General features: G+C 41.1%; 1 protein-coding gene and 2 non-coding genes across 3 annotated transcripts; 1 reads left to right on the top strand and 2 right to left on the bottom strand.

Moving 5' to 3' along the window:
• Positions 1-474: 474 nt before the first annotated feature.
• nox4 (NADPH oxidase 4) lies at positions 475-24,871 on the bottom strand. The gene is made up of 18 exons (XM_073491160.1): positions 24,815-24,871; positions 24,290-24,385; positions 17,716-17,826; positions 17,260-17,344; positions 15,416-15,513; positions 14,167-14,194; positions 13,782-13,854; positions 12,328-12,408; positions 11,027-11,186; positions 8,820-8,984; positions 8,552-8,614; positions 7,752-7,812; positions 6,369-6,450; positions 4,454-4,573; positions 4,244-4,352; positions 3,047-3,115; positions 700-800; positions 475-595 (listed from the first exon to the last, which is right to left on the bottom strand). Exons 1-18 carry the CDS (start codon positions 24,869-24,871, stop codon positions 475-477), a joined length of 1,680 nt encoding a protein of 559 aa, XP_073347261.1.
• Positions 1,363-1,435, top strand: trnam-cau (transfer RNA methionine (anticodon CAU)). Its single transcript has one exon. It is a non-coding gene; the product is annotated as a tRNA-Met (tRNA).
• trnad-guc (transfer RNA aspartic acid (anticodon GUC)) lies at positions 2,374-2,445 on the bottom strand. The gene has a single exon. It is a non-coding gene; the product is annotated as a tRNA-Asp (tRNA).

A 24,871-nucleotide genomic window follows, 5' to 3' on the forward strand; every position in this document is an offset into this window, starting at 1 on the left:
GACAGGGGATAGGATGAACTCCAACAGGAACTTTAGAAAAACAGAGCACCATGAGGGGAGAATCCCAGCAGGGAGCATGTCTCTTTAGTTTTCCTCAGAGATTTATTGGGTCAGATGCTGAAGCTGAAGCTCTTGGGGGCCCTCAGTTGGGGGTCAGGCTGGTCTGTAGAGAGGAACAGGCCTCGTACTGCTTGTTAAAGTCTTATCCTGCTGGGGCCTTTTGTGACCGACCATGGGCAGGGATGCATATGAAATAGTAATACAGTCTATGAATGTTCAAGTTCTTTTGGCCTGTTTCAGAGCGTGTCAAACATTTCAAGTAACAAATATCAGCCAGAATCAGATATTCAGGAATTTACTTCAAATGAAGACCACTTGCTCCTAAAGTTATGAAAATCAATCCGTCCCAAGGTTACTGGTTTTTGTTTTTCGCTGAGGTTGAGCTCAAAGTGTGAAGCCTGCTCTGATGTTGGATCAGCTGAAGGACTCTTTGTTGAATTCAAAGGTTGTTCCAGAGGATCGGGCTGAGTTACACAGTCTGTGGAGAGTCCTGGAGATGCCTTTTGGTCCACAGCAGAAAACGCCAACTCGCTTACTAAAACCACAGACAGACAGACGGAGACAGAGAGAGAGAGAGTGTTAATAGATGTAAAAACACTGGATTCATACTCCAGTCCTGCACATTCCCACTCTACTTACTTATTATTGGTCTTCGCAATCTCATCAAGCAGTAACTTCCACCTGGGTCGACCAACCAGCAGTCTTGAGGTGAGCGGGCGGTATTTCTCCTCAGACATGCCCTGGAAAAAAGGGTACGTAACAACAATGTCAATTTTTGGCCATATTGGGACAACACTAACATATTATTACTTTTTAAAATGATGTGACAAACATGTTAGCAACATTATCATTCAATTAGAGTCACGTTTGTGTCCACCTGGTGAATGTAAGTCTGATATTTACTCTCTTTTAGCTCCGATTTTCCCCAACTCCTCAATGAAACATCTGGCTCTTAAACTGCTAAATGCTTCACTATGTTCACCACTAAGATCATTAAGTGTGTCTGTCTGCTGTTTGATGCTGAGCAGGTAGTACAATTTTAATTTGGAATTAGAAAATGAGAGTTAATATATTTACTTTTTCTTTTACTATTCAACCTAATCTGGCATCCCATCGGTGTGCTAGAGGGGAAAAAAGTCTAGGGTAGGGATAATTTCACTGGTCACTGGATTTTGACCGGGTTAATGCATAAAAAATTGATAAAAAGGATCAATCTGAGCGCAGATATATCACAAAATGTAGCAGGCAGAAGCATCCTTAGAGATGAAGGTCAGGACATCTGTGGAATGCTTCAGATTTTCAGCCTCGTTGGCGCAGTAGGCAGCGCGTCAGTCTCATAATCTGAAGGTCGTGAGTTCGAGCCTCACACGGGGCAGTTGTTTTGGCCACAGGACCAAATAAAATATGGAGTATGGACTGGTGGCTGAAGACGTATCAGTTCACCTCCTGTGCACTGCCAAGGTGCCCTTGAGCAAGTTACCAAAGCCTAATTGCTCAGACACCTCTCTGTTGTTGCATGCGTGTGTGATTGGGGCTTGTGTTTGTAGAAGAAATACCAGCATGGTTCTCTGTAAAGGCATGAATAAAGCACTTCTTCATACAGTTTGAGCAGAAGCAGAGCAAATCTAAGAGCAATCACGGGTTATCTGCGATGGCAGGGGTTTTGAGGAAAACCATGACAAAATCTGAAAATGATCAATGACTCATGCTGTCAAATTGAAAATAGCCCCATAATGTGTAAAATATATTTTTTTCTTTAGGTTAAAAAATTCTTGTCTGTCACATCAACAGGATCTCCATCATCTTCATCCTCCAGTTCTTCCACCTGTCTTTCTTTCTCCTGCTAACCTGCACTCTGACGCAGCCTGTGTGATCTGAAGTTGTGGGCAGTTATCAGCAAAGCAAAGCAAACTTGTGGGATGATGTGAATTAAAAAAAAAATCTGTATCAGCCAAGTAAGCTTCTGGTATAATGAACGTTATCACAGCAAAACAGCTCTGAGACGGGTCAAGATTTTTCTGTTGAGGGGTAACGTGACACCCAATAGTGTTATCCAGCCTTTACCAGGGCCTGTCTTACAAACAAAGATCAGTACAGCTGGATGTCTGTGCAGGGTGAGAGCTGAAACCCTCGCAAATCAGGAATATAAAATATAAACAGGGACAAAAATAACGTTACTTGACAGAGGACTTGGCATACTTCACTGATAATTTCCTCTGACAGGCTGCTGAACCATGACAGACTGGTTTTACAGCCTCTTGTAAACCCAACAACGATTAAGTGAACCACCCACACGCTTTGAAAAGAGTTACTCTCCCCGTCGGGGAATTGAACCCCGGTCTCCCGCGTGACAGGCGGGGATACTCACCACTATACTAACGAGGAGCTGTTCTGCCCTGATCACATGGCCTCATAAAAAAAGAGTCAGCCACAGCAGACACATTTGTTTTGGAGATACATGGGTTGGTGTTTCTATTTGATCCACATATACGTGTGACATTTTGAATAGTTTTATAAAGAGTTTGGCTTGATCTCAAAGACATGAATCATTGAATAAACACTGGAGGGAATATTAGCAGCTATTTGCAGTATGATTAAAAATATGCCCAAACAGTTAAAAGAACAACAATTTCTTTCAGCATAAGCTAAATGACTTAATTCTTGATCTGCCTTGAATCCTTGCACAGATAAAATTAAATAGAAATAAAAACTATTGTAATACATTCACGGTCTCTTATAGCTGTTTGCAACATTAAGAAATGGTGAAGAGAGTTTGAAATAAGTGGATTATTACAGAAGCACACACACTGAAACAATATGACACCATAAATACTGTATTGTTCAGAGAGAGAACAGAAAGATGAACGGACTTTAGACTTCAGTGTCTCTCACGGTCATATAATGCCCTCTAGTGGGGAACAAACAATGGAACAAGACTTTAATGTTTGAACAGACAATGAAATAAAAAGATGAACATACGACCTACCTGCAGGTTGTCTGTCTGACTGACGTACAGTTTCAGATTGAAGTAGTCCGGTCTGTTTTCCTGCCAAAGCTAGAAGACAAACACAGACATTCTTAATTCAACAAAGTGATATTCAGGATAAAATGCAACATTTGTTCTTTGGGTTTCTTTGAAAGTAAGAGAGGTAAAATTACTACAGGGTACTAGAAAATTCAAACACCTATCAAGTATTTTCAAGCTCCCTAAACCAAAAACGTTCCAGAGTCTTGAAGCTTTTATCATCACATCTAAAATGTTAAATGCAATTGAGAAAAATCAATCAATGTTAAGTATGTTGTCAATTAGTTTATTTCACCAGCTAATCATTTTAACTTTGTTTGTATGTTTTGATTTTGATTATTTAATACTCGTTCATCTTTATGTTGAGACAACAAACAAATATGATATCAGGGATTGTTTTATTTCAAAGATGAAAAGATTTTTGATGATTGTGTTGATGAAACACCAGACTATGTTGAAAATCAAGCATTTTTCAATGAGTATATTATAATATTCATTCATAAACATAAAAACATAGTGGTTAATTTCAAGTATTTTCCAATCTTTCAAAACTTTGAACTGTTATGAACAGCCACAAGATGGCGCTAAATGCCATAAAACTGGCATTTCATTCTTTGTTATTTTACCCATATCATGGCAAAACACTGCTAAAATTGTTAAATGTGCTCCCTGGGGCATGTTTTCCCTGCTCTGCTGATGGTTTCAGTATGCCTATAAAGAAAAAACACACGCATACACTAAACAGTACACTCAGAGTTGGAGCAGTGCACAGTTTGACACCATTGGCCGCATGAGTCATTTAATTTGATCAAAACATTTCCACACTAATGTTGTTTAACTGTAATGAGACTTTAAAAGCACAGGTGCCACGGTAATGACTCCCCTGCTCGTCTGCGGTCTTTTACGCCATTAACCTCTGACCTTCCTCTTCCCCTCAAAACCCGGAAAACTTTCTTTGACCTCACTGAGAGTCGACACACACAGGAATGAAGAGTTGCGAACCTCAATAGCCTGTGGCGAGTAGATTATCTCTGCTGGGAAACGGGCTTCACTTACGTTTTCTGAACGAACGGTAAAAGCAGGGGCATGCACAGGCATTCTGAAGTCAATCTTCTGACCCAGTGCTGACATTCAAGCAATCAGAAACTTCTTACTGACCTTGTGATGCACAGCACACAGCAGCTCAGCAAACCAGTAGAAGGACTGGAGCTCCCTGCAGACCCACACAAAATACAACCTCTGCAACCTGAAACCCTTCCAGCCGTCACTGGGTGAAAAGCAGGGAGGAAGGAAGAAAGAAGGAAACAAATAGTCATTATTCAGGTTTCTCATCATTTGTAAGGATGGGGTCATTTTAACGGCACTCACAGCAGGGCGTGCAGCACGCAGGCGAACGGCGTGACTCCGATTCCACCCGCAACACAAAGACTGACGTCGTAGTTGAACACTTCCTCTGATGGACTTCCAAAGGGACCGTCCACGTAAAGCCTGAACACGCAACGTGGACAAAAATACACGAGACGATTAGCAGAGAAACTGGACAAACACACACATATATATTTATACTTTCCCCTCAGGGTCAAACAAATATAAACAGACAAACATCCTGCATTTGAAATCCCACAGTCTGGGTGGACAGCGTGTGTGTGTGTGTGTGTGTGTGTGTGTGTGTGTGTGTGTGTGTGTGTGTGTGTGTGTGTGTGTGTGAGACAGACAGCTCCCCCCCTACACACACCCATCATCTCTACAACAGCTGCTCAAACACTTGTGTCATTGGGAAAACACACACACACGCACACACAGATACTAAACCACCAAGCACAGTCAACCCAAACATTTCTCTGCATTAAGAAAGTAAACTCACACGTATTATTTAATTCACTCACACAGCTTCACACATGAAAACTCAGCATTGAGCCCAGGACACAGTTGGTAATGTTCCAGTGGCCTTTACACACCCCAACACCCTCCACAGGGCCAAGTGAGGCTTGGCTCAGTATTACTGTCACATAATCACAAGCTCTGTGACCTCACTAACACTTCTGGGACTTTTTTATTCATGGTCAAAACTACTGTAGGGTGGGACAAAATACTGATATGGAAATATATTGTATCTTTTATATGTTTTGTGGCACCAAATATGAATATGAATACATATGAAACGGACTTCCTAAATTCACTTCTTCTTGTCTCCTCATGGAGTGAAACTTCTGTAGGCTTAATTTACACAGATTATGAAGTTGTATCCTTCCTTTAAACATTTTAACTCCAGAACTGTTTTATGGCTATTTTACCCTGAAATGATGGCACACCTGGGCAAGATGCAGTCAGTGTGTGTGTGTGTGTGTTAAAGAGGCCCTAAGCTAAGACTCTATGCACTTTTACGTACATTGTTTTATTTCCCTTGTCAAATTCTGTGAAACTGACACCACAGTTCAATGAATAAATGCATAATTCTTGCTCTTTGTCCTTAATAGAGGTGTCTTTGTCTTTTTCTTCTTTAATTACAGATATTGTGATGTATCATAAAGGATTGTCTTGCAATGTAATAAGTATCCCAGCAAGGGCGTTACTTCGTGTTGAAAAATGGTGGGGACACAATGACTCAGTTTATAAACGGTCTTCCCGTATGTGATTTCAGGCAATGTAATTGGTGGATCATGAGGTCAGAGTAGATATCTATGGTAGTAAAAGAAAAGCACAATGGCACATCAAAGGGCCTAACCCCAGCTACTTCAGACTCGACAAAATGAAAATAATCAGCATTAAATGCACAACAATGTTGACTACACAACCACCAGCCATCCATATGCATCACATCCACAGCTGCAACGCCAATATCACATCTACTGCAGAGAGCACCAGTGCAGTCAGTCAGCCCAACAGTAACAATATCCAATAGGACTGCCTCAAAGTATGACAACATAGAAACAACTGAGTTTTCAACTGAGAATTCACTATATACGTAATAGTGAATTGAAATGTACCCTCACCCTTCTGTCTGTAAGTTGGCAGTGTTGAACACTAAACAGCAGGAGGGGGTCTAGAGGTTTTGATTGTTTGTTTAGCTCTGGTTTACTGTCACAAAACAAACTCTCGTTCACCCCCACCCCACATCACCCTCTCTATCTCTGCCTATCTCACTCTCTCAAACACAGAGCAGGAAGAGCACAGGGTCAGAGGTCAGCGGGTCAACACCTCTGACCCATCTGTGATTCTAAGCCTTCATGAGAAATCATGTCAGCCACGTCACGCGCACACATACTCACACACACAAACTTACTTGGGATATCTCCTCTGTTGCACCATGGGAAGGATCTCCAAGTCGATCCTTGGTTTAGGAAGTAACAGCTGTGTGAATCGCTCTGAGGAGAGAAGAAAGGCTTTGTAATTTCACATCACGTTATCCACTGATCTAACTCTCTAAGAATGGACAAGCCATAAAGATTTTAATGCATATGTTGGGTCTGTGCAAATATTGCCATATTTAGAGGTGCCTATACATTCCAATTTAATGTTTTCCATACAACATGTGGTCGTGGCAGATTGAGGGGCCAACACAAACAACACCAACTTCCCTTCCTGTGTTCTGAAAGCATGTGTACGTGGATATGTACAGTACCAAGTGGAAATGAGTGTATATGCTCTTGCATGTGTCACACGCTCCCAAAGGCCACAGCTTCCTCTGACAGTGAGTCCCTTTTGAGTCTGATGCAAACAGATGCAACTGATGCAGTCAAATAAAAAAGTGCAAGACAAAGGATAGTGTTTTTCCCAGTGGAATGACATCATTTCCTTTTCTCTGACTTGAATATGCATGCGGGATGGGGTGTGAGGTATTGTTTTTATTGTTCTCATTGTGTGAAGCACTTGCTGAAAAGTGCTATACAAATAAAGTTTAAAATCAAAGTGTGTGTGCTTGACTTTAAAGGTGAAATATGTAAGAATTGGCCACCTGCTATTCACCCTCTGTCTGAACACTTCCAAAAGCCCAGTCTGCTCTGATTGGTCAGTTTTCACATGCCTGAGCAGGCTTCACACACCATTTTCCGCACCATGTTTATGCAACCATGGCTGTGCTGGGAGCGTGGCTGAGAGTGGTGACTGTATATAGGCACCATTTCTGAATACGGGTATTTGTGCGTTCCTCTGTGACCTGCTTTATAATAAAAACATTTTTTTTTTTAAAAAACATGGAAATCTCACTTCATGCAATATGGGACCTTTAACATACCAAGTTTTGGAAGTGAAAAACATCCAAAAATAAATATACTGATTCCAGTTTTCCAGCTCTGTTGAATCCAACAAGCTCTGTCCTTGTTAATAAACTGAGTGTGCACTCATAGCACATACAGTTTTCCAACCAGACAATAAAACTGTGGGAACCGTGCAAGCCTCAAGGTAAGAAGTCCCACACACACACAAGATAAAAAAAACATACCCAAATAGTGAGAGAGAGGGACACATACGCATAAGAACGTAGTTTATTGGAAATGCATCCTCCCCAGAGAGGAGGACAAAACAAAATGACGTACATCCTGTCATCTCTGATAGAGAGCAGATAGTTTGCGCGTGGGTCTATTTGTCTGTCCTTTTATCTGTGTGTGTGTGTGTGTGTGTGTGTGTGTGTGTGTGTGTGTGTGTGTGTGTGTGTGTGTGTACCCACCAGTCCAGTCTCCCACGACTCGGAGATGGATGCCAAAAGTTTCCTTGTTCTCTGTGGGACACTGCGAGGAGTTAGAGAGCAGACAGTGAGTCACAACAAAACACATACACACACACACACACACAATCACATACTGGCATACACAAATACACACAAGTATACACACGCTCAGTTGCTAGTAAGAAAAGGAAAACACTCACGTACAGCATACACGTGCAGCTAACACAAAGACACACACACACAGCCCAGTGTGCACACATACAGTACATAGCTACAATTCTTTTCATTAAATTTAACAATGCACACACACACACACACACACACACACGGACACACACAGCCTTCCTGTTGGCAGACGGCGTTACTAGCCTCAGGGGTCTGTCTGCTCTCTGTCAGTGTGATTCTTTGCCCTCCTCCTCAAAGCTCCATAACACACCAGGCATAGGCATGCACATACTATGGTGTGTGTGTGTATGCTTCTTTGTGAGCAAGTGTGTGTGAAATGAGTGTGTGCTGTATGCTGTCTAAGCAGAAAGTTGCCTCTGTGTCTTCTGTCTTGTCTCATAAATTTGGACTAAATCTTAAAATTAGCAATAAACATCGTGATGCAGGGTATTACTGGACGACCCAGCTGTCACTCAGCTAGCAGCAGAGGGGGGCGGGATGTTGAGGGAGACAAAGAACTGCACGTTCTTTGCCAGGGGGAAGAAAGTTTAAGAAACCATGAAAACATGTGTGTGCGTGAAAAGTGTGTGTTTGCATTGTGTCATGTGTGAGGAATGTGTTGCATAAAGTCTTACTGTTGTTAGCGTGAAGGGATGGTTCTCAAATGAAGAGACACCTGGACAGTTAAGAACAATATACTGAGAGAGAGCGATGGAGAGACAGCAGGATGACAGTGAGGGAGAGGAAGAAAGAGAGGATTAGGGAGAGGGCATGTGGAGGGAAAATGAGGGGGAGAAACAAAAGAAAGAACTCATCAGATGAACTTTTGACTCAAAAGACAAGCAACAATCAGTTACAACAGAAGACCTGATATCTCCTCAAAAACATCATATAATCAAATACCTGTCCTGGACGAGCTTTGAAGTTCTTCTTTAGCATACGCAACTCGATGACATCACAGGGGTGCCTGATGACTGTCACTATGGTAACAGGGTCACAGCTCCGGATGTAGCGGTACAAACGCTCAGCACAGTAAAGACAGAGAGGACCGGACACCCAAAGCCATGTCTACAAAAACACACAAGACACCAAAACTACATTTGTTTTCACACTGAGGCTCTCGACATCATCATGTTAACAGTTAATCACTCAAAAACCTAACAGAGGCAGTTTAAATGGACACTCTGATGTCATGTTTGTTGCCCTGTTTGTAGCAATTACTTTGGTGAGTACAGATGGTTTGCTACAAAAATAAACCCAAAGTCGTAACATATGGTTTTCCTTTAAGGCTGGAACGTCCTTTTCTGAAGTGTATGTGCGTCATTCAAAAACGTTTATATGGAATTTTATTTGATATTTCTACAGACTTTATGTATAACATTCAACATTATAAAGTCAGTCTCTGACATTTAGTCACCCAGTACAACTTTCTCTGCACAGACCTGCAGAGAGGACACAGCTTTCATGGATCATATACACTGAAGTAAAAAAAATGGATTCTTCCTCTTCTTGTTCTGAGTAGAGCTGCAACAATTAATCAATGAATCCATTAGTTGTCAACTATTAAATTAATTGCCAACTATTTTAAAGGAGACCTATTATGCTTCTTTTTCTTTCCTTCAGTGTGTTATGTTCTTTTGTATGTAAAAGATCTTGAAAGTTAAAAAGGTCAAAGTCTGCACCAACAGAAGCTCCTCTCTCCCACAGAAAACATTGCTCCTGAAACGCCTCGTCAGTAGTCCCGTCTGACTTTGTGACATCACACTACGTCACAATGTCACACATTTGCATAATCTTTGCCTAGCGACTGGTCTGGCACGTATAAAATTTATTTAGCGCAGCTGCTCTGTTGCTGTTGGGTCAGGCATGTGTGAACTAAAACAGAGCGTCTCAGACAGAGAGGGAATACAGTGCTGCAGCACTGGACAGTGTGAGAAAACTGATGTGTTTTTTGATTATTAAAGCAGGTAAACATATTCTAGTTGTAACCCAAAATACAATTATGGACCTAAAAATGAGCATTGTTGTAAGTAAGTCTAAATTCTCTGATTCTAGCTTCTTATTACTGAATATTTTCTGGTTTCTTTACTCCTCTTAAACTGAATATGTTTGGGTTGTGGACCAAACCATTTGAGGACATCATCATGGGCTTTGGGAAACACTTATTGGGATTTTTCACCATTTTCTGACATCTTATAGGCCAAACAACAAATCAGTTAATGGAGAAACCAATCAACTGATTAATCAACAATGACAATATTTGTCTCATAGTTGCACCAGGCACATGAAAATTAAACATAAATGAGATTTGTTATATATTACAAAATACATAAGTTGAAAGTATACAGATTATTTTTAATTAATTCAATTTGGCTACATAAGTGATACATTTGGATTTCATGTGGATTAACTGCCAAATTAACACATCTTAATGAACAGAAATTCCCACTCAAAATTACAACATGGAGGCGGATTTAAACGTTTTTTTCCCCACTAGGCTGCTCATAATTACAGTCTGAAAGAAATATGAAAAAAAGTGCAGTGTTAGCTCTGATATAGAAAGCTTAGGGAACCGTATCAGTTGTCGTCTGTCGAGGCTTCCTAATTGTCCCAACTTGCTTCACAAAAACACAAGGGGTCTCTGAATCAAACTCAGCCGAGGACATTTTATTCATGAGAATACATGTGAGATCTCTTCATCTTTCTGTCGCAGTGTGTGGTGTTTCTGTTTCTGTCTGTTGGCAGTTACCTGTAGCAGACTAATTGCTCACAGTTCCCATAAAGCCCGCGGAGCACAATCGGGTTTAAGGGGGATTTTATGGAACCAGCTCGTTGCTTAACGACCATGTGCAAACACGTAATCACACACGCAGAGGGAAGCACACACAAACACAGGCCTTGATGTAGAAAGAGGATGCCTGCCCCTCCCTTACAGCACTACACCTCTAATAAACAGGACCAACTCCCTCCAACACTTCCCAAATACTCCACATACACACACCCACTACAACAAAGACACACACTTACAGGCACGAACAAACATGCACTTAAATAAATGGAAATGCCAAGACATATGTAACACACACACACACACACACGCACACACAAACCTGGGGGTAGTGAGGCTGGAAGTGAGCCTCCTCTCTGCATCTCCTCTCTTCATCCTCTCCCTGCTCCAGCTCCTCGCCTTGCTGCTCTGCACCGCTCTGATTGGCTTGGAGGCAGCCGGGAGGGTGGGCCTCGATGTTGGTCTGATACTTCAAAGCTCCTCTGGTGGAAAAGACAAGAAGAAAACTGATACTGTTAGTTTGATTATTCCAGTCTTACTCTCAGGACTGGTTAGAAGACCGAAAAGCCACATCCAGGTACATATTAACATAGCTAACAGGAGTATTTTTATTGCCACATTCAGACCCTCCTGATACAAAAAATACAGAAAAAACCCCACAAGGTCTGCAGTGTTATTTGCCTAATATGTCGGGATAGCAACATAGTGATACATATGTTTTAATACACTTTTTTTCAGTGACACTGTGCATTTAGCCAGACAAAGTACACATATCCACACAGCAGTGCAAAGTATCTAAGCATATGTACTCAAGTACTCTACTTAAGAGCAAATTTGATGCACTACTACTATACTGCTCCTGCTACTTTATACTTCTACTCCCCCACAATTCAGAGGCAATTATGGTACCTTTAACTCCACTGCATGTATTTAACAACTTTAGTGACTAGTTATTTTGCAAATGTTGTTTAATAACACAACATATAATCAATAAAATAAAGTACGATGTTATACTGTAGATTAAGATAAAACTTTACTGATCTCTGACCAGGCAGATAAACTATGTAAAGACGTTAAACCAAGCCATCAAGAGAATATCAAAAACAAATACTGCCATTTGACAAGCTATAACTCAACTGCACTGAATAAACGATAACAAAAAAAAGGGAACAACTGGGCACAAAGAGAGCGGGCATGTACAAGCAAACCCTGCTGAAGTTACAGTTGAATGACTGTTGGCGAAGTTAAGCAAAGAATTCACAAGAAAAATTCCACTTTCACTTGTCAGAACAAGAAACGAAATGACATTTTGTGTGTTTTGAGAAAGTGGCGTGATTTTCATATGAATAGGTGAATTTTTAATGAATGAGTTGGTAAAATGATGCATGGTTTTCTGGATGAAAACATGAAAATGAAATATGTGTTGTCTCCAGCCATCAGTAGGAGTCTCCGATATTTGCTGACACTGACGGTGAAGCAGACTCTTATCTCTTTTCTGAAGGTAGTGGTTGAGATGAAGACTAAATGCACCAACAGTGACTCGTGCAGAGATAAAACCCATACACAAAACCACACACACATAGATTTAGTGCTGCCATCAACAGCTTCAGCGTGGAGACCTACCCGACCATGTGCACCATGAGGATGATGTAGAAGACAATGAAGAGGTTGTGCGTGTACCAGAAGATCTCATAGTTGGACACCCTGAAAATAAATCGATACCAAGGATGTTTTAAAGATGATCAAAATAGATGTAAATGTAAAAATAATAACAAAGTAATGTGATACAAGGAAACAAGAGCATGGGAGACACAGAAAGACCAGAGGCAACAAAAGAAGAAAGCAAAGTCAGAGTTTGTTCAGGAGCAGACGCACAGACTCCCAGCTCAGAGCCTGAGTAAGCAGGACATCAGAGGTCAATATTAAAGGGGTCATTACACACAACAACACCCCCCCATAAACACTGCAAACAATGAACATCATCAAACCCTGTAGTCATCCTCTTTGACTGCAACTTCTTTCATGTTTCTGTAAAGCGACTGAGCAGCGTGGTTCATTTCAAATCAAAATGTATGCATTCACCCCTGTCGATGAAGAGTTCACTCACTTAACACATAAATCATTTTAGAACTGGATTACATTTAAATCCCTTTAATTTATAACATGTCAGAATTAAAGCCATGTTTTTGTACTTTGCTTACATAGTTTGCAGTGTTTTGTTCCTAGAATGACTAGGAAGGTTACCTTTAGCTATTCAGAAAGTGACAAAACATTATGTGCAAGTCAAGTGTTTTCTTTGTAAAAAAGTTAGAAAAACTCAAAGCTCAGTGAAACTTTATGTGATGAGAAGCAGTGAAGCATTAAAAACTTCAAGGGACATAAAGCTATTTCACTTAAGAAAGCTTTAATTGTTTTCACTGACTTTAAAATAGCAAAACTCTATGCTAATTTACTGTTTTACAGTATTGATCCTGTGCCAACGACCTCATTGAGACTCATTATTTTGGTATTCTTCTGGTGAGCAGCAGCCTTTATCCCACCACTCCTACAGCCACTTACCCAAACTCTTATCTAAAGCCTCAAGGGGTCTGGAAAAGCCTCTTATCCTCTCTTCAATTACTGAAGAAAGCAAAGAGAGCACACGCGCGCACACACTGCAGGTTTCACACACCTGCGCGCATGCACACATGCAGAGTGGGTGACCCGCTATGACCCGAGTAATGACAGAGCTGTGAGTGGAACACTTAGTGGGGATTTGCTCCGTAACAGACCTCTGTTGGCGTGTCTCCTTGTGGTTTCCATCTAATATTTCTCTCTCACACACAAACAAGATAAACTCAGACGGACAGACAAAGGCGATCAGGCACCACACACAGAAAACAAACCAAAAAGGTTTTTTCTCACATGCACAGCTCACAGGAAATTGATTTTCCTGGCTTTGAGAAACTTTTACAAATGGTTGTCTATGTTTAAGATGCAGCGCAAAACTGGATCCAGTTATCCTAATACATCTCACGAGACAACACACACCAAACACACAACCTATGATGTTACGATTGTGGAATGGTTTGACCTACCGTACGCAGTAGGAGGAGGATGTGAACATCAGGAAGAGGATGAGAACCAACAGGACGCCCGTGACTCCAGGGACTGAAGAGAAATCAGCCAATCAGAGAGCAGAGAAATAAAGTCAAGTTAACATCCCAGGACACATCTTAAATAACTTCATTTAGAAAAACGGAAACAATTTAACTTTAAGTGACTTCTTTTACCAACTAATAATAAAAAATGCAGAGATGTTTAAAGAGAGAGACTAAAAAAAACAGCATGACTTCCTGCTTTCTTCTTGGCATGAAGCCACTCTAATCTGTAACACATTGACCAGTTTCATTGCAAAGAAAATACCAGCATACACATACACAATACATTCGGTAATGTATGAGAAAGAGTAGTTCCTCTTACTTGTAGTCAAAATGATCAGCTTGGGGTCCTGGCAATGAGACACAAAAAAAGGAATAATTGTTTGTGCGTGTAATTTTGTCCATTTTTGTGAGGACTAATTTAAGTTTCAGATCTCGCAGCTGCAGCCAGTCACGTACTAAAGAGAGAAAACATTCTGCAGGTTTCACTCCAACCAATCGCTTTAGCAGCTGATTTCAATGCTAATTTCCTCCTCTTCACTTGAATGCATGCTAATCTCCACGGCACATGGTCAACCACCCGCTGCTTCAGAGACGGGACATTTTTGGAACGTGTGGACACTTTCCTCAAATCCTCAAAGAGCTGACGGAGGGTTCAGACTTCTAGGTTTAAGGTTAGAGTTAGTTTCAGGATGAAGGCATCAGTATGCTTCAAACTTAATGCTTGTGGGATCACAGCGTCTGAACCACTGTCACATAGAAAGATGGACGATGCGTCTCCACTTTCTCTCCCTGTCCCTCCCCTTCCAGTGGACTACATGTACAGTACTAAATATTTTTTCAACCCATTTGATTTGTGCCATGAATTACATACAGTATACGGTGTTCGTCAATTAAATCAGCTTGAGGAAGTCCCACTTTTTCATAAAACTAATGAAGTATATGAGTTTGAATGCACGTATTTAGAAAGATCTGACACCAGACACCTCGTTCTTTGAGCGATTGATACGGCGTATCATTAATTCATGAAGATGAGGTTAGTGATTTTCTCGCGTGAATAGTACTTACTTATTACGATGCTTTGTTACTTACGCTAGGTCTGCGGAGAACTGGAAGTATCACCAATAATCATTTCCCAAGTAACCTCCCCAGTGATGAACTAAACCCACTTCCCCCAACTTTCAAATGTCAATATGGAAGGATAAGCATGTCCACTTTATGCAGACTGAATGGATCAAAATTAGGGTGGGCATGCCAGGACGGAACTGGTTCCACTTTGATGGAAAAGGGGCATGAGTGAAACACAATGAATGCCTTTGAGATGATTGTCCAGAGTTATACAGCTCATCACATCTCACTTGACTTTTCACCCCGTCTCGAAGTTTTGTCATTGGGAACATGAGTGGTGGCTATTGCTTTCAGATGTGGTCAGATGACATGTTGCAAGCATACCTCGGCCTTAAGGTTAAGGTAAGATGAGGGGTTAGAGATGTCCGTGTGATGGGTAAGGTTATGGGCCAGGTTAATGATGGTCCTCACAAGTATAAAGTCAAACTGTGCGTGTGTCTCACCTCTCCTCTGTAGCGGGCCAAATTGAGAGCAGGAAAGTCGTCTGAGTAGCTCATGCTGAAGTTGACGACATTCACCAGGTGGGCAGACACGTGCACGACTACAGAAGAAGAGAGCAGGTTACACAATACTGATTGGAAACACACGTTTTTGTGCACAACGACTCTACTTCAAACGCACACAAACTTAACTATAAAGGTCAAAATGAACTGCGAGCAGAAACTCACAAACATTTCTTTGTCTGTTCAGCAGAAAGTCAGCAAAACATCCTCCTGACTCACTGGCACACACACACACACACACACACACACTCCTCCCTGACATCATAGACGAACCATGCAGCCCTTCGACAGCTGATGGAATTAGAGGGCGTAATCATGAGACACAAGGGTCCTTTTTTTCTCACTCACATCCTTTCTTACTCCCACTGCCTCCCACCCCTCTGTCTCTCTCTCTGTCTCTCTCTTCTCTTAGTCTAGGTCTCTCTACCATCCTGGCTGTCTCTCAGTCTTCATTGTCATTTGTTGTCTCAGAACTTTGGAACTCTGCGATTAGCACATGAGAGCTTCGCCTGAGGGAAGACATATCTGTGTGTGGTGCTGAGAAGTTGACAGTAATGATGAAGGGAGGCTTAAGCTTACAAATGATGTAATAATGGACAACAGACACCAGCTATTTGAGGTCTTTTATCTATATTACTTTTTTTATTGGCTCTATGGATGGCAATGTTGGATGGCTGGTCCACCATTTTGGTCCAGCCTGAAATAGCTCAACAAACTTTCACTACAGACATTCATTGTCTCCTTAAGGATAAATCCTACTAGCATGCTGATGTTAGCATTTAACTTAAATGTGTTGTAAGTGCAGCCACAAAGAGCAGCTAGCATAGCTGTAGCATAGATTTATAAGCTTGTTCTTGTTTCTTTGTGTCTGGTTTACAAGAAGAAGAAGAAGAAGCAGAAGAATCTTTATCAATCACATTAAATCATGCGATGTACAACTTAGTGAAACAGGTTCTCTGCATTTAACCCGTCCTGAAGGAGCAGCCAGCGTACAACAACCAGAGACCAACTCCAGATTCTAAACCAGCTGGCATGTTTTTGATGGTGGGGAAAAACTGTGTACCCGGAGGAAACACATGGACAGGAAGAATATGCAAACTTGCCCCAGCCAGGACAAGAGACTAAAGTCAGGATATGTTGACTTCTGCTGCTTTCTTCGTCTCTTATGATTCTCTCAACTTTATGGAATTACATACTAAACTGCAGAAGAATCCCTTTATAATCAATCCAGTCACCACCCTCTACATGCTATCTGGTGGATAAGAAATCTTTTCAGCTGTTGAACATTTTAATTCAGAGGTCAGCAGTTAGTAGGCAGTAGATCTTTAGAACAGAACCGGACCTGAGAGCAATCTCTGGATCGCTACGAAGAAGTGCACACAGCATGCCGTTATATGTTGGTGTTGGTTGCTGGTGCTGAGTTAGGTCATCTTTTTCGTGAGAAAAAGAGAGTCGCATGTTACTGGACTGATGGAAAGCCAGACCTCTCCGACATGAATGAATAAGAGGAGGAAGAGGATACACAGCTGTTAGTACTGTAGCTCCCATGATGTCATGAGAGGAGACACACAAGATCGACAACACACACACAAACACACGCACACACACAACTAGACAGCAAAAACACATATGACCAGCTGGACGGACATCACAGCTGGTACGCCAGGAATGCTGAGCCAGCCTCAATCCATTTATCCACACTTCACACACACACACATACTGACACACACACAGTATGATACATGTAGACATATGAGCTGTAGTGGTAAGTGAGTAGTTTTTACCAGAGAAGATGCAGATGGCGACTCCACAGGCCACATGAAAGGTCTTGCTCTTGTCCAGCAGTCTACGAGTCTTTCTGCTTGAAACCTGTGTGTTGTAACAGTTCATTTCCAATGTAAGAGTAAGTTTACATTAAAATAAAACATCACAGATTTTAGCGCAAACCCTACATTCAATTGTCTCTCATAAATTTAGATGTGATATAAGCAAAAACTTGTGTAGCCGCAATTTTTTTACAACCCCCCCCCCAAAACCCTTTATCTAAATAAAATTAGAAACAGCTGTTGACATTTTTAACTCGCGATGAACTTGCTGTTTCAAATTAAAAGAGGAAATTTAAACCCTCATTCCACTTTTATTATGTTCTCGGTGGTTTCATCACCACTGAGAAGAACTCCCGTCACTCTGTTTTCTTCCTCCCTCTTTCCTTCCTCTACTCCCCTCAGTCTCTTTCTTACCGTGTGTGTTCCTCGGACAAAGGTGAGCAGGGAGCGACACATGGGCAACAAGACCAAGCTGCAGTTCAGGTTCAGCACAGACGCAGATGCCCTGCTGATGCACAGCCCCGGCTGAAAGAGACACGCACACACAGACAAACACACACTGTTAGGTAGGTTGCTGAAATGCAGACAGATTCAGTGGATGTAAAGGGCCCCACAGGCTAAGACATATACTTTTGAGCTGTTCTGATTCAGATTTGGACACTTCTCTGTGCGCACTGAGCGCCTGAGGCATGAGTTCCCGGCCTCAATGGGAAAGTTTAACCCATCTTTGTGCTTCTCAGTGTGGAGAGCTAAGGATTGTTCTGCTTAAGGCATCTCTCTACTGAAGCTTTGTCTCCAAATACAGCTCTTTATTTGAGTTTATTCGTATGATGACACACAATATCTTCTTTGGTGATTGTTCAAAAGATGATTCAAAATATCCTTTGTGAAATAACTGAGGTTGGTCTACTTTACATAAGACAAGAGACAAATTTATACGTTAAAAGTAAGTTTTATTTTCAAAATATCTTTTTTTTTATATTAGTTTATTTTAAATTTAAAAATTAAATTTGATTTTTGTCTCAAATACTAACAACTTTTCAACACAGGGCAAATACTTTTCCTGAATTACTTTGAAGAAAACTTAAAAATGTGATGATTCTGGAGTTTTAAGGATCTGTTTTATATTGCATTTATGATAATGACATCCTAGGAAAGGGTTAGTTACACTGAATCCAAAACTACATGTATCATGTGTTCAGATTTAACTGAGTTATGACTCTGAGAAGAAGTAGCTTAAGTACTGTAATTGCCTCCATAAGTTGTGTGTCACAGCCACTGCTGCTGCTGCAACTGCTGACCATGTTGGTAAAAAAGTCCAAATCAGCAGGCCAAAATACAATAACAATGTTCCTGTCGCATCAGTATACGTATCCCTATCACCTTAAAGAGCATCTTTGCCTCATGACTCCCCCTCACCCGTTAGCTGCATTATACAGGGTGAACCACCAAGTCCTCCTGTCCACCCAATTCAAACTGGCATCTCCAGAACAACACTAAAACTGGTTTGAGTCACAGCTCAGAGGGCGAGGTCACTCGATCACAAAAAGTGGCATTGCAAGGAAAACAGTCCAAGTGTTAATTTCTTTCCAATGGGGTTCTGCAAGGATCTGTGTTTGGTCCCCTTCTACTCTCAATATATACCATCTCTCTCAGTCCGACTATTCTATCACATGGGCTTTGTAACCATTATTATGCTGATGATACCCAGCTCTGCCCTTTCCAACAGATGATTCCCACCGCTGTCACCCCTTGTCCACAAACCCCTGGGTGCCCTGATAGTCCACTGGAAAAGGGAGGTCAGTGGGCCACAGTGAATTTACTGTTTAATCACACCACAAATGAGACAAGAATTATCTAGCTGGTGTGTTATTTCCTAATTCTATGTTCAGTGGTTTTTCCTGCAATTGGTTTGTAAAAATAACAGCCAGCAGCAGAACTGATGCAGCAGACTGTAGTTTATGTGGTTTCCCCGGTAAACACACCGACCTCTACGGTTGTCGCAGCTGCAGTGTCTCTGGGATAGATAGCTGATTAGCGGGAGGGCAGCCTGGCAACGACATGCCCTGCAGATACCCAGCCTCTCCACGCTGCCTAGCCCAGAGAAAACTTGGGGAGAGAAGAGCCACTTCAGAGGATGAGTGACCTCGAGAAGAGCAGCAGCAGGCGGGGAGGGAGGACAAAGAGGTAGGTGTGTTTACCAAGAAACTACTGCTCATAAACCACCGTATCAGAACCACAAGGAAAACAGACAAAACCACGCTACACTATCAGTGAACAGGTTGAGTTAAGCATGGACAACACAATCAACGAAGACAACAAATCAGAGGAAGGGTAGGGTTGGTTTTGCAAGAAAACAAGTGGGATCCGTAAAAACACTGTCAGCAGCTGACACCAGAATGAAAATGCAGTTTAGCTGAAGTGACATGGGAGAGATATTTGTGGTGTAATCTTCCTTTACTGTAAAAGCTGTTTTCATGCGGAAACATTGGATGTACTTTGGGGTCTACTAAACTCAGCACGTTTAAACACTTTCTTGGCAGCCTCTGTGAGCACCGCCGGTGCCGTCTCTTCTGATTATCCCCAAGAAATTGAAACAACTAGTGTGAGAGGTGAAGGTGTGTGAGTGTGTGCATCAGAGAGAGAGAGAGAGGTCATGTGTGAAACTGCAGTCCAACATTTTAAGAGATACTCCACCCCTAAATCTTTTCAGTCTTAAACTCCTTTAAGACTCTTTTGGATGTTCAATTTTGTAGTTTGTTCCTTTTTTTAAGAACAGTAATGCTAGATGCTATACATCTTACAACTACTGTAATTGTTTCTGTTAATTCTCTTTTCGGTTATGTTAAAAATGATTTTTTGGGGGCATTTGGGGGCAGTGAATTGTAAACATAATAGGGATGCACGATTTGGATTTTTTCAGCCGCTGCCGAGAACCCATAATTAGCCAGTAGTTTATGCACTCATGGGTTCAAGAAAGGCAAGTATGTTGAGAGCAAAGATGGACGATTCATTATTCCATATTCTCATATTATTCTAAGTCGATGAAAGCAATTTTGCTCCATTTTAGCTCTATTCATTAGCTAGAATTTTACAGATACTGATTATATATATTTTCCAATATCAGGACAATTATTTACTGGACCCATAGAAATCATGCATCCCAAAAAACACAACACATTTTAAGTTAATATGGTTACAAAAGCAGTTATGGGGAAACATTTATTTATTCAACATTTATTCATCAGACACAAACATGACCATAAATTAATATCATTTATAGTCATGTTTGTGTCTGATAAATGTAAATCCAATATTCATATTAAGATTTCTTCTTTTAGTTCTGTTTTTGGTCTCCACCAACTCCTGAAGGAAATATCTGGCTCTTTAGCTGCTAAATGCTCCACTACAAGCTAAGCTCGTCATTAACATTGTCTGTCTGCAGTCTGGAGCTTATAAAGTATAAACTTGTGAACCAGACAGCTAAAAAAATAAGCTGAAAATCACGATCAGATAAGCGGCAGATTCAGGTGATAATTCTCTGTCGTTTTATCACTACAAACAAGCTCTTTCACATCCTTCACTTTATCATTCGATACACTGTTATTATGAAAATAAAGTTTATAGACACTTTAACTGCAGGTCAGCTTAAAATATGTAATTGCTTATATAATAATGACTAATTTGCAGGTTGATATACATGACAATCCATGTATAGAGAAGGCATACTGCTGAGTTTCTGAAAAGTGAGAATCTACATTTAGCAAGTCAAGGTTAACACAAGGTTAACTACTTTAAAGTCTGCTACCCTTACCCTTTAAAACTTCCCACACGCATTCACTCAATACTGACGGCAGCTGACGGCAAAACCACAAGCAGGAGATCTGATATCCTGGTTTCTGTACATCCCCAACACCCCAAACAACCAAAACACACACACGCATACACGCTGAACCATACAGGTGGATGTGATAAGATGCTTTTTGAAGTTAAATCTAAGTTCCCTTCAGCGGCATTAAAGCTTTGAAATACATCTCCAACGTGTGTGTGTGCACACACAAGCACACACACACACACACACACACACATAAACTTAAGCCCTCTGGTAAGGCATTCAGTCAAAGCCAGCGGCGTGCCCACACTTGCCCCTCTCTCTCTTGTGCCTCCCACTGTAAAGGGTGTGCATGAATAGCTCACACATCCCGCTCGCTGCTACATCTGATTTTCCCTCGTTTCATACGACACACACATCTGTCTTCCAATCTATGTTAATGTTGTATTCTTTCCCTGACTCAGTTTGTTTTAAAGCTGTCATTTACAAAAACATAGGATGCATTATATTTGCTAAATTCTTAATAATCTTTGTACGTCCTAGACAAACTCTTTGCTGTCTTTGGCGTTGCGATAAAATAGAGTCATTGCACCAAAATCCTCCTACCTTGTGGCTGCTGACTTATTGCATGTATCTCCTGAGTCCTGATGAGTCAAGAGCATGTGCCACTGTTATCAACATGCTGTATATGTGCTGACAACACTTTTTCTCTAAAATAATAACACACATAAGAATACACATAGAGAGAAAACTGGTAGCAGTGCAAACTGTGTTCTTGCTTCCACAGAGCTGGACTTGCAACTAGTGATCAGCACAAAGCAAATGGGTTGTTCAGCTGAAATGACCCGACACACACCAACATGAACTTGTGACAACAATTACACCAGAACTCACATGAGTCAACAAACACCAAAATCAAATTGTGCGTGACTGGATGCCCAGGCTGATATATATCGGCCAATATTGGCCTGTCAGAAATATTGGTATGAGTGTCTGTGTATGTGTTATCGGTCTGTACATGCCCTGACAACACAGCTTGTTATTTCAGTGCACTGATGTCATTTTGGATGATAAAGTTTATTGTTAAACTGCCTCCATTACATATGTTTGTCAAACATGTTTGATAAACCACAATTGAGGAATCATTGCAAAAAATGTGTGTTTATGTGTATATTGCATGTCGGTATTGGAATTTTTTTACTCCCTAATATCAGTATTGACATCAGCCCCAAAAATCCAGTATCAGCCAGGACCTGACGCACAGGAACTTGTGACAACGATTACACCAACGCTCACACGAGTCGACAATCACCAAAATCAAATTCTTGATTGTGTGTGTGTGTGGTTAAGTAAGTGTGACCGGGTGCCCGGGTTCATGCTGCTAACAGACTGGCCAACCTGTGAACACACACACAGACACATACACATGCACACGTGTGTGGCTAATTGCTGTGACAGAGTTTAAAGTCACAGCTCAGACTCATTAAACGTGCACGTGACAGTCGACCATCCATCACAAAGCCTGCTCCTGTGATATAAATAGACATTTCTGAAACCAGAAGAAGCACGTTTCTTAAAAAAACGCCACATCATACTGTATATCAGGATGCAACCAGCAACAAATCTTCTGAATATTGACTATTTCTTGTCTCTGAGTGTTTGTCGCTGGTGAGGATGCAATTATTTCTCCTTGTGCCAATTTTAATCTGATTACTTCTCACTCTCTAAACTTACTTACTCCTCCTTACATGTAGCTTTTAAAGAAGCTACAGGATGCTCTAAAGTGATTTCCCTCCATCTGAACTGCTACTTCACGAGTTTTGTAGCAGATGCTGTCAACAGTTAGTCGGGATGAATCTCTCTGCACACAATCAAAACTTTCAAGTGTGACTATGCTGATGAGTCAGTGTAGATCTTAGAGGCCTGGCACACAAACTGTATACACACCGAGACAGTCCCCAGTTAAGGACAATAAGTGGAAACAGAGACAGTAAATAGCTTACTCTAGCCGTAAATTAAGATTTCTGACACTCATGAATCATCGTCATTTTGTGTGATTACTAACAGGTTTAGTTTCACACAACTGTATTCTTTGCATCTATAAAATGGGGCAAATTGCGTTGTGGGGTTGTTAGCAGAGAGTAGTGAACATGCAGATCAAATAAATGGTTAATTACACTAATTATATAGAAAAAGGGAGTAAGTGTATGTCACCTCCGTTCACCCCAACGGACCATTTTTTCACAGCAATGGTGGATCATGGAGCCTCTTAATAGATCCCAGAAGTTAGCTGCTAATACTAGCAGTGCAATAGAGTTTCAGCAGAAGAGTAGTTATCCATTTATTGATTGCTAATTACCAAAAATCGCTGTTCTGTCTGTATATATTCATATATTTAAACTGAACGCCAAAAACTTCCTGGAACTATCTGAGGTCTACGTGGGATCAGGTGACAATCAGCATTTCAAACTTCCGTTGTCGCGACTCACTCTACTGAAGGACTCTGACTGGCTCTAAAGAAAATCAGTGTTAACAATACTTTTACTTTTACTTTCACGTTACTTTTGAAAGATTAGGGGACTAAATAAACGGACACGCTGAACAAAATGAGCTGAATGTTTGGAATCGCCATCCTACTTCTGAAGGTGCGACACGTAATGGCCACCTGTTGACTTCATACTCCAAACAAATCTCACCAGAGTAACCGCTTCCTGCTGCTTACTGTAGCTGCCGTTAGCTAGTTAGCTCAGTTAGCAGTGCAGCTTGCGGTCCGGACTGGGAGCTAGGAGCACTGGGGCACCATAACATAATGTCAACACTGTTATTTCTTCACATAAAAGTTGATAATTTGAGATTTAGACAAAATTCTTACATATTGTACCTTTAAAAGGAGACATCTAACCAAATCTTTCCAATGGTACATATTATTCAATGGGCCATGTAGCATTATTTGAGCATATTCACTAATATACACTAAAGGAAGAGCTTAACATGAAGATAAAATATAATTATTTGTCATTCTTGTAGACTTCTTTGTTCAATTTTGCTGATATAAGTATGCAGTTCAGTATGTAACACTGAACATTATATATGAGCTCAGGTGTGACTCGAGTACGGAGACATAAATGTAAAGTATGTCAATGTGTCAGGTCTTACCCCGAGCATCTTGTAGAGGTAGTGATACTGCTGTCCTGTGGAGTACAGCAGGAAGGTCTTCAGGAACAGCCAGGTGTTCGCTGCCAGCCACAGCATCTGCACAAACACAAGATGTACAGTGTAGTGTAAAAAACTCAACATCAGGTCAATGTCAACAAATAAAAACAATATCAAAACAGGATTTGTAACGTTTTTGTTGGACTGATGGTAGATAACTGTCTCTAAATAAGCATGTAACAAGATTTACATTCATTCTTATGGGAAAAAATGTGGCATATTGCTGTGGTAGCCTGTTGGCTGCAGCATATTCAGTACACCAAACTCACTGGTGAACACTGAGAGCCTGACAAACAGTCCAGTGCCTGTGTTAGTGATTTTCCCTCAGGATGGAGAGCTTCGTGAACACTTTTTGCAAGTTGCCTCGAAATAAAAAAGTTGTTACTCGCAGGTAAAACAAACAAATCCATGAACAACGACTTCCGACGTGAGCTTTAAAAAAAAGTCTCCTGACAAAAGTTCACCCACCAGGACCAAGTGCTTTCCCCCCTCGTTGGCGACCCAGCTCCGCACCGACACAACCAT

This window comes from Pagrus major, chromosome 2, assembly GCF_040436345.1.
Source record: "Pagrus major chromosome 2, Pma_NU_1.0".
Classification (NCBI taxonomy): domain Eukaryota; kingdom Metazoa; phylum Chordata; class Actinopteri; order Spariformes; family Sparidae; genus Pagrus; species Pagrus major.